This window comes from Ovis canadensis, chromosome 25 (genome assembly GCF_042477335.2).
Source record: "Ovis canadensis isolate MfBH-ARS-UI-01 breed Bighorn chromosome 25, ARS-UI_OviCan_v2, whole genome shotgun sequence".
In the NCBI taxonomy this organism is placed as follows: Eukaryota; Metazoa; Chordata; class Mammalia; order Artiodactyla; family Bovidae; genus Ovis; species Ovis canadensis.
Window position 1 is genome coordinate 27,192,371 of NC_091269.1, and position 16,216 is coordinate 27,208,586.

General features: G+C 39.7%; 1 protein-coding gene across 6 annotated transcripts in view; it reads left to right on the forward strand.

The window, feature by feature from the left end:
• MTR (5-methyltetrahydrofolate-homocysteine methyltransferase) overlaps positions 1-16,216 on the forward strand; it is a 126,142-nt gene that overhangs the window by 34,799 nt on the left and 75,127 nt on the right. For 4 of the 6 annotated variants that reach the window (XM_069571613.1, XM_069571611.1, XM_069571612.1 and 1 more), the window contains exons 9-15: positions 1,061-1,161; positions 2,185-2,246; positions 3,250-3,317; positions 5,374-5,453; positions 8,068-8,180; positions 11,418-11,558; positions 12,695-12,880. In XM_069571613.1, the coding sequence (XP_069427714.1) occupies positions 1,061-1,161; positions 2,185-2,246; positions 3,250-3,317; positions 5,374-5,453; positions 8,068-8,180; positions 11,418-11,558; positions 12,695-12,880 (751 nt within the window). Of the gene's footprint in view, positions 1-1,060; positions 1,162-2,184; positions 2,247-3,249; positions 3,318-3,893; positions 3,967-5,106; positions 5,273-5,373; positions 5,454-8,067; positions 8,181-11,417; positions 11,559-12,694; positions 12,881-16,216 lie in introns of those variants that run through there. The other 2 variants (XM_069571615.1, XM_069571616.1) reach the window with 2 other exon arrangements.

Genomic DNA, 16,216 nt, shown 5'->3' on the forward strand with positions numbered 1-16,216 from the left:
AATAGATGTGCTTTATCCAATGTGAGACGTTTTCTTCTGTTCCTAGTAAACTAGGAGTTTTTATCACAAATGGGAGTTGTGAATTTGTTAAATAAACTTTTTATTGTGGAATAATTTCAGATTTGCAGAAAAGTGACACACATGGTACAGAGAATTCCTGTATGCTCTTCAGCTATTTTTTTTTTAATCTAGTTTTTTCTAATGTGACAACTTGCATTACCTGTGATACTTTCAGCAAAACTAAAAGCATATTACTGTTATTTAAACTCCACACTTTATTCAGGTTTCAAGTTTTTCCACACTGTTCTTTTTCTGTTCCAGGTTCTAATCTAGTATATCACGTTGCACTAAGAAATCATAATAAAAAGAAAAAAGTAAAATATGAAAAAATAAAAGATGACATAGTCCCAGTCACTTCATAATTAATTCTTGAATTCCTGAAGGCCTTGGCTGCTCCCTCTAAGAGTGGCTTTGGAGGGGTTTTAGCAGCTCTGCTTTGATCTGTTTTGAGTCCGAAGTAAGTTTGATTTGCAAAACACAGAGCTCCTTGGTTACAAGTAAACCCACTTAATTTATAAGAGGACAAATTCTAAGTCCAAGGTCACATTGCAAGTCAGTTGGAGCAAGGGCCAAGTCTTGGTCTTCTAGACTCCCAAAGTGGCTTCCATATACCATTAATATTCCATCTACTTGCAAGATTTTCCTTTTTCTTTCTTTTCAGTATTGTTTTCCAGACAGTGTTTATTAGCGGTGGTAATTTGCAGACATTTTTGTTTCATGGTATACCAGTGATGAAACTGTGAACTTTTTTTTTTATTTATAGTCTGGATCCTTAAGCTGTAAGATCATCTCATGTTGGAGACACGGGCAGAAATATTTAGTGCTGCAGGGAACATCAGTGAGGTGGCTTTGACTGGAGCTGAACTAAATGTGCTTCAAATCAAGAGATTTATTATCTGCTTGGTTTTAAATATACTCCTTTCCTCATCATAACTTTGTATATGTATAAATATTTAGAATAAAAGAGGGTGCTTCTGATCTCTTCTTTTTGTTTTTTCAGCATTGGATTAAATTGTGCTCTGGGTGCAGCTGAAATGAGACCTTTTATTGAAACAATTGGAAAATGTACAACAGCTTATGTTCTCTGTTATCCCAATGCAGGTATGTGTTTCAGGGGAGTCACACATAGGAGAATCCAGATACACAAGACCTGGGTAGACAGGGAAACAGATCTGGATTAAGAGTTTGTTTCGTAGATCTTAGGATATAGTCAGCTTTTAATAGGAATTTTTTAAATGAAGAAACTTGAGTCTGGATAACTGTTTCCCTCTAGGTATGAAAGAACAGCTTGGCTTAGTCTGAAAGTGTCAGAAGTGGACAGAGCTTGGGGGAATGAAACCTCATTGCTTAACTGACCAGAGTCTTGGAATTGGTGACAGTGCTTGCCATGTGGGCATGACCAAAGTGATGGGCGCAAAGACCCTGTGTGAGAGCCCTCTTTGTTCCACTGTATCAACAAACGAGCAGATAAAGAACCTGTTACTTTTCCTCTTTTTAAGTTAGGACTTCAAATTTATGGTATATAAAAATTCCTAAGATAAATGTAGACAGTTTTTAAGCTGTCCATTTAATATTGATAATCCATCCTGGGTTAACCAGATTTCCTGGTGTATATTTTTGAGCATTAGGAGTAAGATAACTAGAAGTGGATAATAAATGAAACAGGAAATTGGGTGATTAGATGCTGAAGTCTTATGTGGGAAAACTTACTTGAAAGGGGATGGGTTGTGTTTTGGTTGTTTTTAGTTGCATGCCTGGTGCTTGATAGTTCAAAGGATGTGTGGTACTCCCTTACACCTTACCCCCTGGCAGCTAGGTGACTAGAATTAATTTCCTTTATAGGAAGGGGAGGGCTAGAGGTAGAGGAATTCTGTCCCATGTAGTAGTGATGCTTTTCTTTGGAATGGAAAAGAAATAATGGATATTTATTTTCTGCTGTGATTTTGTTGTTGTTTGATATGTTGTCTCTGTACTTATTATGTTTAATATTAAGAATTTTTATTTTTTTAAGTAATCTTGCTTTAATTATAAATAAAAAGTTTTCTAGCCTTTTAACCTAAAGCCTTTACAAATACTATGTCTGTGAAAATAATTTCCAGTAATGGTTGAAATATGCTTTCTTAGGTCTTCCCAATACCTTCGGTGACTATGATGAAACTCCCCAGATGATGGCCATGCACGTGAAGGTCACGAATCCGCTTTCATTTGGTTTTTAAGAGATAAAGAAATGGACTTTTTGATTTAGAATAGTTAGATGTAGACTTTACCTGTAAAGAAAAGCCAGTGTGTATATAAGAAATAAAGGCTTATGATGAATGAATATGATGGAGGCAGAGAAAGGGGCTTCTTGTCAGCATCCTTCTCATAGTGGAAACAAGTGGATTCCCAGTGAGAGCCAACCCAAACTAACTGAAACTCATCCTCTGAGCCCTCCCAAGTGGTCTTCTCCACCCACCAAACTGCCTGTTGGAGTTGACATCTCTTTGCTCCCCACTGCCATCTCCCCTGCTCTCCCCCTCCCCATACACCTTCCATCTTTGGAGTCTGGTCCACAAAACCATGTTGCCCACAACTCCTCCTCACTTCTAACCCGGGTCCCTTTCCCTCATTCCTTGGATTTTTAGCTTCTGGCTTATTGACATTGTCTCCTAAAGTATTTCTGACTTAGTTCTTATGACTTCAATACCTTATGCAGATGTTCTTTCCAGTATTGTCGCTTCTCAGTTCCTTGAGCTCCTCTTTCAAGTTATCTTGTCCTTCAGACCAGCTGCGGTTAAACTCCCGACCCACATTATGCATTGTGTAACCTCTATCACTTGCAGTCATTGGAGTACTTGAAATGTGGTTGTTGTGACTGAGGGACTGAATTTTTGATTTTTTCAACTTTTGAATTTAAATACTAATAACTTAGATGTTATTGGAAAATGCATTATTCAGTTCACATTCATTTTGCTCAGCATATGGGTAAAACAAATTTTCATTATGATTAGATAGACAGATGCCTCAATGCATTTCATCTGAACTGTTCCCTGCTTTTGACCTTGTATCTGAGTCTTGTGAAGGCTTTATATCTAGAGTCAAATATGTTTAGCTCTCTTTTAAATGTAAAATTAGTTATTCAGGAAATGTGGATGGTGGTGAACTTAGAATTCCGATAAGCTTTCTGAAACTTTCCTTTTCTAAATGCAGGATTTTGCTGTTGATGGCTTGGTCAACATAGTTGGCGGATGCTGTGGTACGACACCAGATCATATCAGGTAATAATCATTTCTAAGTGTTTAATTTTTTGTTATGGGATGAATTGTGTCCCCCTCAAAATTCATAGATCAAAGCCCTAATTCCCCAGTTCTGAATGTGACAGTAATTAGAGGTAGGGTGGTTAAGCAGGTAATTGAGGTAAAATGAGGTCATGTGAATAGATCCTGATCCAGTGTGTGGCTGGCGAGGGCACAGACACACACAGGAGGGGCCCCTATGCAAGCGCAGGGAGAAGAGGGCCAGTGAGAAGCCAAGGGGAGGAAGCCAGCCCTGCTGACGCCATGACCTGAGACTCCTAGCCTCCAAAACATTGAGAAACTTTGCTGTTTAAACTCCTCAGCCTGTAGTATTTAATTATGGCAGTCCTAGCAAACTAGGATACTTCAATTTTTATAAAGTACAAAAATAATAAAATGAAATCTCATGTGCCTAAGACATAATTTTCAGCATTTTGCTATTCTTATTTTATCTATTCTCTAACTTCTTTTTCCCCCTTAGATGATTATAAGCAAATCCTAGCTATCTTAACACTGTACCTTTAAATATCTGATTAATATTCCAATGTTCACTTCCAGTGCTAAAGGAAGGACAGCTCATATGTGGAGAAATACCTGCCTCCACTAGATTCTTTCATGGACAGAAAAGACAGTAAGCGGCAAGCACCTTGAGGTCAAGAAGAGTATCTTCACCTCGCCTGGCACCTCGCTTAACCTCGTTGTTGAGGGTTAAGGAAGGGAGTGTGAGACAGGATGTGGTGAAGGGTGTGGTTAAGTCCCTGCAGTTTCATGATTAATCCTCTCATAAAGAGGATTGGAATTGAAAGTTGAGGCTGTTTCTGTTTCTGTTTTTTTCCCTAAAGTGACTGATGATCATATTTTGAGCCAGTCACCTGACTGTTCTGCGTCTGTTTCATACCTATAAAATGTTCACTGTGTGAATTGCCTAATGTTGTACTGCTTTTGTTGACCTCTGTGATAGATTCTATTAAGAGTCTATAATTTTTTAAACATCTTTTAAATACTATCTGAAAGCTATTAATAGTTGAGGATAGCTTATCTATGGATCTCTTTTTGTTTTTAAGGTTATTGCCTCCTTTATAGGGCTTCCCTTGTGGCTCAGCTGGTAAAGAATCTGCCTGCAAGGCGGGAAATCTGGGTTCAAACCCTGGGTTGGGAAGATCCCCTGGAAAAGGGAAAGACTACTCCCCACTCCAGTATTCTGGCCTGGAGAATTCCATGCACTGTATAGTCCATGGGGTCACAAAGAGTCGGACATGACTGAGCGACTTTCACGTTCACTTTCCTCCTTCATAAAAAGAGTTGCTTCAAAAATTGCTGTGTGTGTGTGTTTATCTATCTCTGTATATATATATTTGCTGCTTTTATTTTGTCATTCACATATTAATTTGGGGAGCTGTAGTGAATGGTTCATACTGGTCCTGATCAATTTAGTAGAGCAGGCAGATTTTTCAAGGCTAATCAGAGACATATTTCACTGAAGCTGAGAAGGTTCCAAAGAGTATGAATAACTAAAACAAATTTCCAGGAGTGGTTCTTTTGGATTTTTAGTGATGTCTTACTCTGAATCCTCTCTACTGTATGTGTGTGTGCTTAAAAAAAAATACCTAAGGGATTTAATTTCATTTGCTCTAGGCATCTCCTCTCCTCTTTACTCTTCCTTCTCAACAATGAAGCCTTTTTTTTCTTTTAAATTACTGTGTGGATTAAGGACATCTTCGGGTTGGGAAGGGGTGGGGGAGATTTGCTGTGTGCATTTGTGTAAACTCTCATATCTGTAGGTGCACGTTTGTAGGTTCACGTCTGTGAGCATAGAAACTGGTCTGGTCCATACACAGCAGACGGGACAGATACAGAAATGTGAAATAGTATAGATTCATTTTCTGCGTTACTGAGAAAACTAAAAAGCACAATTGCTGCTGCACATTTGGAACTAGGTATATAATTATGTTAAACAGACTTAATGTCATAGCTGGAAATCAGCTTAATTGAATTTTGTTCTGAGTTAATGGATATTGTGTTTTCTCTTTTAACTCAGAGAAATTGCTGAAGCTGTGAAAAACTGTAAGCCTAGAGTTCCACCTGCCAGTGTTTTTGAAGGGCATATGCTACTGTCTGGTAAGTCGTAAAGATGTGATTTTTTTATAATTTTGGAAATCGTTTGTAGATTAAGTTTGTATGTTTAGTCTACATGGTAGTGATGTTTAGGCCAAGGAACTTGTTTATTAGGTCAAAGAAGACTATGTATTTTTCTTGGCACTTAAATTAGTTCTGGCAAAGAACCCATTGTGTTTTTTAAGGATGGGAGCAGGAAGATACTTCAGGGAAATGTGAAGGAAGGCACAGGTAGTGCCCTTGGTCAGAATTATTGTGCACTGCTTTGAAAATGTACATGGGCCACGGCCTAACAATTTTAAATGTCAGATTTGCTGCTAGTTGCTAAAAATCTAGCCCAGGCTCAAGGTTTTTTAATGATGGCAGTCTCTTCCTAGAAAATTTTATGTGCTTCTAAAATATTATTGTCCTGCTCTTATGTTGAGTATGTGTTCAGGACTTTACAAAGAGTTGTAATATGTATTATTCTGTTTTGTTCTCAACAGCCCTGTGGGGTAGGCAGCTTCCCTTTTTCAGAATAAGCTTTAGTGTTCAAAAGAGTGTTGGTAAAATAGGTTATCATGCCAACTATTAGAAAAAAGGCTTTAAATTTTACATTTTTCCCACAACACTTTAATGTTGTATTCTTAGAAAATATCTTTAAGCAAAAAGGAAAATGTGTATACAGTTTCTTAGAGAACCTGCAGATAGCACACATGAGGAATTATGCCCCCTAACTGAGAATTCAACATTTCTCTAAACTGATGTATTTTTGTTCCATATGTTCTCCTAAGAAAAGTGAAATGAAGTACAAGTTACAGTAAAAGTAATGTCTACTTTTTTCACTCAGAACATACTGCATAGAATTAATCCCAGTGAGTGAGATGAAGTTGAGTTAAAAATATACCTCTTCAGTCTACCCTTTTTTTCCTTTTTATTCTCCAGAAGATAGGATAAAATTATAAGAAGAGGGATTTGTGATTTATGATACACCCCCTACCCAGAAAAAGGGCTTTCATCAGAGAGAGGTGTGGTGGAATAGTTTATTTCATCCTTAGATCTTACTTCGGCCAAAGTGTTAGTTGTTCAGTCGTGCCCAGCTCTTTGCGACTCTGTGGACTGTGGCCTATCAGGCTCTTCTGTCCACGGAATTCTCTAGGCAAGAGTACCAGAGTGGGTTGCGACTCCCCTTCTAGGGGATCTTCCCAACCCAGGGATCAAACCTGGGTTTCCCATATTGTAGGCAGATTGTTTACCATCTGAACCACTTCAGCCAAGGACTAAGTTAAAATGGTTAACCTTTGCCACAGTTGAAATAGGAGATAACCATTTAGTTATGATTTTTAAAAAGAGTTTATATATGTAAGAATGAAAGAATTCTTTTTTCTGATTTGAATTTCATGTGCTATTTCTAAACTGTTTTAAAAAAACACCTTTAATCAGATTTTAGAAGGATGACATCAAACATACTCTTTTTAATTGTTCTTTTATAAATTGCAGGCTTGAGATTAAATATAGTTTTTCTGTCAGATGCTTCACATTCATAATAAATCAGAAGTGCTTTGTGTGAAATACTTTTAGAGCAATGCAGCAGGGCCTCTCCAGCATTTAAATGTTGGCAGCCTGCTTGTGTGCCCTGGGAACTCCAGGTTCTCACTAAAGATCAGGGATGCTCTGAGGCCCGCATGGGGGAGTGAGGCTGTGAGGATGGTACCAATGGAGAAGGAAATCACGGGCCCAAACTGGGAAGTGATAGTCCTCCAAGTCAGGGAACAAAAGCCATTTGGTAAGCTCAAGCCTCTAGACAAGTCCCCTGGGGTGTTGACTAAAATGGCTGTACAGGGCTTGCATCCCAGGGCTGACTGTCCCCAGAGCCTACCTGTGACGATCTAGCAAGGCTTCTGCTCCTAAAACTGTAAATATTAAGAGTAGAACAAAACCAGTTAAAGGTCATTTCCTCTGGTAGTACTTTATATTGCATGTGGCTTTTTTCCTCAGTGTAACATATCCACAGTAATTATCTGATATTTGCCCCTAAATCAGCCTTTAACAGGGAGATGTTGTTGATCCTTGACAAATAAGGAAGGAGGAGCAAAAAGCCTAAGTGGCTCGCCCAGGGTCAGCTGTCTGCCAGCGTTCAGCCCGAGTCCTTCCTCGTGACCCTGTCTGGCCTTGCTGATTATTGGTTCTTGGCCTCTGAATCAAAGAGATGAGATAAATTCTAAATACACTGTTGGTAGGATTAAGAAAGCTTACTCCATCTGGCTTCGAGCCAATGTCTGAAGGGACAGCTGAGGAGCATTCCTTTAGATTCTAACCTCATGGTTTTTGCCCCCGACTCTTGGTTACATAAGAATATGATGATAATTTTGCTTTGTTACTCAGAGCTGGTTATGATTCAGCTCTTTAGAGAAATTTGCAATTTCCAACCCTGAAATATTTCTTCCTTTGAGAGTTCTGGTGGTAAACATAGAGACTTGTCCTGTGTTTAAATATCCATAGGGGAAAAGGCCATGCCAAGCTAGTCAGATGGGATGTGGCATAGAAACTTCTTTTCTATCTCATGACAACATTTGTTTTCTGTCTCTTGTCATTGCATGTATTTTCAGAAAATTTTCAAAATACTTCTCCTTTTAAGGTCTAGAGCCCTTCAGGATTGGACCATACACCAACTTTGTTAACATTGGAGAGCGCTGTAACGTTGCAGGATCCAGGAGGTTTGCTAAACTCATCATGGCAGGAAATTATGAAGTGAGCATCATTAATAAGTCCCTTGAATCATCCACCATGTATTTTGGCTAAGACAGCATCCAAACAAAGCTGCTCTGCCTTTGATAGCATTGTTAGCAGAGCTGCTAGACAGTGTGAGAATGGTAAAGGGTATTTGTAGCTGCCCGGGCCGGTGGGAGGATGAGGCTTCGAAAAATCAAAGGTGCTCTTGTTGATATTTGTCAAAAAAAATGCACTCGAGGTATGAACTGGGATGAGATGGGAGAGACCCAGGTTCTAGCTGTTTCTATTAATTGTGAAATTTTAGAAGTTTGAAGATACTGTTCATTTCAGCTTCTCACAAATCCTTTAAAGAAATGGAAAGCCAAGACAATTCCTATTTATATCCTCATGACCACATCAGATACTGACCAGCATGGTATTATTGATTCTATTCACTGTAAGCTACAATAAACAAGGAAACACAAAGAATAGGCCCTGCCTTGAAAAGTTTTGCCCTAGTGTTCTTAAACTTGATCACTCTATGAATGAGCAGAATTTAATCCAGAGAGAGCCCATCATGGACAGACTTCTTTTTTCTTATGCAAATATGAAGTTGAAACATGGAGGAATCTGATCTGGGCTTTAATGATTTTATTTTTTTCATTAACCTTCTCTCATTTTAAGATTTTAAAAACCTTTAGATCTTCCAGCAACCAGTATCAAAGTAGGCTTAGTTTTAGTCACAGAGAAAGTGAAGTGTGCATTTATCATCCTTTATGAACGTGTTAATGAGTGCTCTGTGGTGTCCCATGGAGGTCTGCTCTGCGGGTATTTCAGTTATATGGTTCCTGACGGTTCCCATCTGTCCTCTTCCCTTCATCCCTGCTACTACTCAGCCAGCATGTCCTGCTGCTATGGTCTCCCCAAGTTTAGACGCTTTCATGGGGTGGCTTTTTTTGCACATGGGATTCAACCCAAACTCCCTAGGCCATCATCCAGTTCTCTCCAATTAGACACCAACCTGCCTTCTGTCCTGATCTATCATCTGAATGTTCCAGGAGGCTTTCTTCTGCCTCTAGGCCTTCATTCATGTCTACTCTTATGAAATCCCTATGACTGTTCATGGTGGTATAGAGTTCTGCAGTGGCGGTGTTCTCTTTATGTTTTGATAATTAAAACCATTCTGTGGTGTCCTTTTCAGTCTCAGATTTGATAGATTTGCTACTGAGAGCAGACAGCATTTTAGGAAGAAGCAGGCAAGTGGGAGTGGTATCTGTCATCTCATCAGGTCTTACTACATGCCTGTCACTGTGCTCAGCGCTTTGTGGCATTATTTACTTCATCTTTGCAGACCTGTGAGAGAGGTGTTGTTCTCATCCCCATTTTACAGATGTCCAGCTGGAGGCTTGGTGGAGGTTAAACCACTCGCCTGTTGTTTCACAGCAAGTGAATGTTAGACCCCAAGTCCTCCAAGCCCATTCCCTTCACCGCTCTGCTGTCTCAGCGGGGATGGGGCTGGGAAGTAGGAAGTGTGTGGGGAGGAATGACTCCTCGCTGGATTCCCCTATTCAGTGCTCCCTCAAGGTTCTCTGGTTACGGAATGAGCACTGACCTGAGAGAAGGCCCAGTCCAGTCTGTTCACTCAATGTGTACATCTTTAAACAAATCACTTCATTCATCCCTTGGAGCCTGTGTGGGAAGTTGGACCCCTGAGCTATTATTCTGTCGCTCTTCTGATATAGAAAGGTCAGGCGTTGGCGTCTCTGTTTTGTGTCTTTTGTCCTCTGGTCTAAACAGGTCACTGCTTACTGTCTCCCCTCTGCTTCCTCCAGTTTGTTTCCCAGGGGCAGCTGAAGCCACTCCCTCTCAGGTAGCTTTCTCTCTTCAGTCCTCAGAGATCTCGCCCTGCCAGGTGTTTAGGCAAGACATTTGACTCTCACATTGTATGGCAGCATCTATAGCTTCTCATATGACTGTCATATGCCCTCAACTAGATGTAAGCCCTTCAGGAACAAGGACTATGACTTATGCTTCTTTTTATTCTTTATGATATTTAATGTATTGCTGATACCAAAACATCTTTTGATTTGCTGAATCTTATTGCAACCCTTTTTCTCTGTGTAATGTTGGATCATTGTGAATGGAATTCCCTCGTAGCCTGTGCCAGAGGGTCTCATGCCTCTTCTCATGATTGCTAAAAATTTCTGTTTGATTTTCTTTGGCTAAGAAAAAATTAGGACAGTGTTAGAATCTACTGTTGATTTTATTCCTGCTTATTTTATTATACTATGAAACATACAGCAAAGACTTAAAGTCTCTACCAATCAGTTAGAAAACCTTATTGAACATATCTGTTTTGCCTATCATTGTTCAAACAAGAATGGTAGATACATAAGACTTTTCTCAATTTTCCAAATGCTTAAAATCCGTTTCAGAGAATAAGCCCCTATTTGTGAAACCGTGAGGAAATGGTAATATCATATACCATGTGATAATGTTTATAATTGTTGCAGATGTTTGAGGCAGCCAGTCATTGTGGAATAAGCAGTGTTTCCCAAAGTATGTTCTCTGGAACGCTGATCCTACAGGATATTCCTTAAATGATCATAAGTGGGAAATGCTGTGTATTGTATTTTGTACTTGGAGATTTACAGTGTATAATAAGGTATTAATGGATTTGAAAATTCTTTTAGCATAAAAAAATTTAACTTATATTTCATGTAACTGCTGTCAGTAGCCTGCAGTGAATGCTTTGCATGATTTGGTGAATATTGAAGAGTTAGATAAGTTTTGGATGGTTTCTGTAATGGCTTTTCTTGAAGGAGGTGGGACTTGAGCTGGGTCTTAAATAGTATAGAAAGGGAGGGGATTGTATTTGAAGCAGGGGGAACAACAATATGTGTGACACAGAGGTGGAAGTGGATTTAGCTGGGCGAAGGGTGCCAGGGTTCAGGGGGAGATGTTAAGTTGGATAAGATGATGGGGCAGGTCCCCAGGACCTGGAACACCATGCTGAGCGACTGAGGTTCTTTACGGGAGGAATCAGAGCCTCTGTGGGTTCTGAGGAGTGATGAATTGTGATGGAAGAGAAGTTTAGGAAAGGTTCATCTGTGATGGTTGAGAGCAGCTCAGGGTCGGGGGTGGGAGGGTGAGGGGCTGGCTAGCTAGCCTAGTGGAGTTAGAAGGGACTGCCCGGGATGGTGAAGGACTACTTTTGTCAGCCTTTTCTTGAGTCACCCTCTCCTGACACTGCTTCCTCTTGAATTCTTTCCTCAGGAAGCACTGAGTGTTGCCAAAATGCAGGTGGAAATGGGAGCCCAGGTGTTGGATATTAACATGGATGATGGCATGCTGGATGGTCCAAGTGCAATGACCAGATTCTGCAACTTCATTGCTTCCGAGCCTGACATTGCCAAGGTTGTACGGAGCTTCGATTCATCAAGGGGAATTTACACGTGCTGCCTGTCGCTCATTGACTTTGTCACTTTTCCCTTGGTCTGTCATCTCCTACACTGGTGTTCTGTTGAACTGCGTTGAAAGCCCAGTGGTTTCTGATTGTTCGTGTCCTCAGATAATGGCAGCCTTTCAATATAAACCAGACTTCAGAGAGAAGGATGTGACAGTAGTGCGACTGTTCGCAGGGCTCCTGGAATTGGTCACAAGGATTATTGAATTTCCTCTGATGTCTGAATAGGCTAAGAACTAACTTTTCATGTCTCTGAAGGATATACTTATCTGTTCCTACCAATTATTAGTTCTGTTTCTACCGCAGACTAGGGAACTCAGATATCAGATAGTCCTTCCTTATTGCAGGAAGAATGGACCTTTTTAGGCATATCAGAGTAAGACAAAATTATAAAACAAGATTAAATTGAGGTATTAATGTCAGCTTTTACATTTGTTCTTTAAGATGAAAGTTAATTTTTGTGTCAAGCTTTTCAAAAATTTTAGATGGGTTCTAAAAAATTAAAAATGTTCATTTCTTTACAATTGAATTTGTGATGAGGAGTGAGTTTTGACTTTTTTGTGTGTTTGTTATTCTTTTAAGGACACTTCCTAGAGCCTTAAGAGCTAGGGCTGTCATGTTTTTGTTAAGCTTCAGCAAATGTTTAAGTGAGAAGTCCTGTGGTAAGCACTGAATTATATTAACCCATTCTTCATTTGTGTCTTAAAGCTCTGCACTCAAAAGCCTCAAGGCTTCGCTGGGAGTAAATATTTTGAGAATTTAAGGTGAAGAGAAGCTAAATGACCTGTTTAAAATCAGAATCAGAGGGGGTGAAATGACCCCAGTGAAATGACTTCTGTGCTCTCATTCTGATATTTAGCTATGATCTTTTGAGTTACCAGTTTCTGGCCCACACATGAGGTCTCTTGTCAGACTGCAATTACTCCAGATATTTTGGTATTTAGGAACAAGAATAAGATTAAAATCCTATCTCTGTTATTGTATATTGTTTCCCTAAAGGAGAAAGAGGGAATATATGAGAGTCCTTGGAAGGGGATTTGTGGTGACTTGCTGTCTTTCTATGATCGTCTTGCCTTTCTGTACTCAGGTGCCCTTGTGCATCGACTCTTCCAATTTTGCTGTGATTGAAGCCGGGTTGAAGTGCTGCCAGGGGAAGTGCATTGTTAATAGCATCAGCCTGAAGGAGGGAGAGGATGACTTCTTGGAGAAGGCCAGAAAGATTAAGAAGTTTGGAGCTGCTGTGGTGGTTATGGCTTTTGATGAAGAAGGACAGGTGAGTAATTTCTTTTGATCTGGCTTCACTGTGTTACACAGTGGCTTAAAGCAGTGGAAGAGAACTGGGCCCAAAACAGATGTGTATACTATATGTACCACACATATGTGTACACACACATGGGCATACCTTAGAGATGCCATGGGTTCCATTCCAGGCCACTGCAATAAACCACATCTCGTAGGAAAGCCAGTCACATGAATTTTTGGTTTCCTAGTACATGGAAAAATTATGTTTACACTATACTATAGTCTATTAAGTATGCAATAGCATTGAAAGTGAAAGTGTTAGTTGCTTAGTCGTGTCTGACTCTTTGCAACCCCATGGACTGTAACCCACCAGGCTTGTTTGTCCATGGATTTCCCAGGCAAGAATACTGGAGTGGGTTGCCATTCCCTTCTCCAGGGGATCTTCCCAACCCAGAGATCGATTGTCTAGAAAAATAGTACCTACCTTAATTAGAAATACTTTATTGCTAAAAACTGCTATCATCTGAACCTCTAGGGAGTTATAGTAGTAGCATCAAAGATCACCACAACAAGTAGAATAATAAAAAAGAAGTTTGAAACATTGCGAGAATTACCACAATGTGACATAGACATGAAGTGAGCAAATGCTTTTGGAAAAGTGGTATCAATAGATTTGCTTAATGCTTGGTTGCCACATACCTACAGTTTGTAAAACAATGCAGGGTCTATGAAGAACAATAAAACAAGGTCTGCCTCTATATGTATGTATATATGTCTGTGTATATATATGTGTGTGTATACATCTATTTACATCTATCTAGATATGAAAATTTGTCTATATAGTAGTCTCTACATCAGTTGAAAAAGGAATTACTCAATAAATGCTGTTGAATAACTGGCTATGATTTTAGAAGAAAATAAAACTTGAGCCCAATTTCCCACCATATACCAAAATAAAATATACATCAATTAAAGGTCTAAATTAAAAAAAAAAAAGTCCAAAGAATATATGGGAAAATATTTATCTGAATTTTGAAAGCCAGAAATAAAACTTATAGACCTATTTATATAAAAGTGTAAAACTTTGTATGACAAAAGGTACGGTTTTATTTGCAGCATGAGTTACAACAGTGGGTTAATACCCCTAATATGCAGAGTTTCTATAAATCAGAGAGTAAAATACCCCTATCAACTCAGTGGAAGAATGAACAAAGAAAATGAGCAGCAGTTTTTAGAAAAAGAAACACAAAATAGCCAATGAATATCCTAAGTTATACATTTGATTTTCCCTTGTAGAGTGATTTTCTTAGTTCGTAAAAGTGGAATGGCTAGGTGAAAGAGTGTGTTCATGTGACATTTTTTATATACATTGTTAAATTTTCCTTCTGAAAAGTCATCTGCTGCTGCTAGTTAAGTGTGGTAAGGCCAGTTGACATAATTTTTATTTTTTTACCAAAGGTTTGACTATGTAGATAGTTAGAGACATATTTTTTTTTATGAAAACATAAAACATATATTATTTTATGAAAAACAAAAGCCCTAAGCCTCAAGATCCCCAGATAACTGCTTACAACGTAACTGATTCTTGTATCATTTACCTCCTCATCTTCAAATTCCAGTTCTAGTTATTATTTATTGCTGTTCTAGTGGTTAAGAACTTGACTTTTTCATCATCCTCTACCTCCTCTCCATGTATCTTTGCTTTTATCCCCCCATCCTTCCAATATAGTTAATTTCAGTTGTAACTATTTGGGGCACTCATATTAAGTAGTGTAAAAGTACTTAGAGCTGCCAGAACTTACACAGGACTGGGAAATAGACTCTTGGAGGGCACAACAGAAGCTTGTGCACCAGGACCCAGGAGAAAGGAACAGTGACCCCACAGGAGACTGTCCTGGACTTGCCTGTGGGTGTCTGGGGTGGGTCCGGGAGTCTCCAGTGAAGGCGTGGGTCAGTGGTGGCCTGCTGCAGGGTTGGGGGCATGGACTATAGCAGTACATGCATGGGATCTTTTGAGGGAGGTCACCATTATCTTCATTACCTCCACCCCAGGTAAATAGCAGGTAAATTTGGCCCCAGGTAAATAGCAGGGAGGGAACACAGCTCCACCCATCAACAGAAAATTAGATTAAAGATTTACTGAGCATGGCACTGCCCATCAGAACAAGACCCAGTATCCCCCTCAGTCAATCTATCCCCTCAGGAAGCTTTCATAAGCCTCTTATCCTTCTCCATCAGAGGGCAGACAGACTGAAAACCACAATCACAGAAAACTAACCAATCTAATCACATGGATCACAGCCTTGTCTAACTCAGTGAAACCATGAGCCATGCTGTGTAGGGCCACCCAAGAAGGATGGGTCATGGTGGAGAGTTCTGACAAAACTGGAGAAGGGCATGGCAAACCGCTTCAGTATTCCTGCCTTGAGAACCCCATGAATAGTATGAAAAGGCAAAAAGATATGACACTGAAAGATGAACTCCCCAGGTTGGTAGGTACCCAATATACTACCGGAGATCAGTGGAGAAATAACTCCAGAAAGAATGAAGAGACAGAGCCAAAGCAAAAACAGCACCCAATTGTGGATGTGACTGGTGATGATAGCAAGCTCCGATGCTGTAAAGAGCAATATTGCATAGGAACTTGGAATGTGAGGTCCATGAATCGAGGCAAATTGGAAGTGATCAAACAGGAAATGGCAAGAGTGAATGTCGACAATTTAGGAATCAGTGAACTAAAATGGACTGGGATGGGTGAATTTAAGTCAGATGACCATTATGTCTACTACTGTGGGCAAGAATCCCTTAAAAGAAATGGAGTAGCCGTCATAGTCCACAAGAGTCTGAAATGCAGTACTTGGATGCAGTCCCCAAAAAGAGAATGATCTCTGTTCATTTCCAAGGCAAACCATTCAGTATCACAATAATCCAAGTCTATGCCCCAACCAGTAATGCTGAAGAAGCTGAAGTTGAACCGTTCTATGAAGACCTACAAGACATTCTAGAATTAACACTCAAAAAAGATGTCCTTTTCATTATAGGGGACTGGAATGCAAAAGTAGGAAGTCAAGAAACACCTGGAGTAAAGGCAAATTTGGTCTTGGGGTACAGAAAGAAGCAGGGCAAAGGCTAATAGAGTTCTGCCAGGAGAACCCACTGGTCATAGCAAACACTCTCTTCCAACAACACAAGAGAAGACTCCACACATGGACATTACCAGATGGTCAACACCAAAATCAGATTGGTTATATTCTTTGCAGCCAAAGATGGAGAAGCTCTATACAGTCAGCAAAAACAAGACTAGAAGCTGACTGTGGCTCAGATCATGAACTCCTTATTGCCAAATTCAGACAAATTGAAGAAAGTA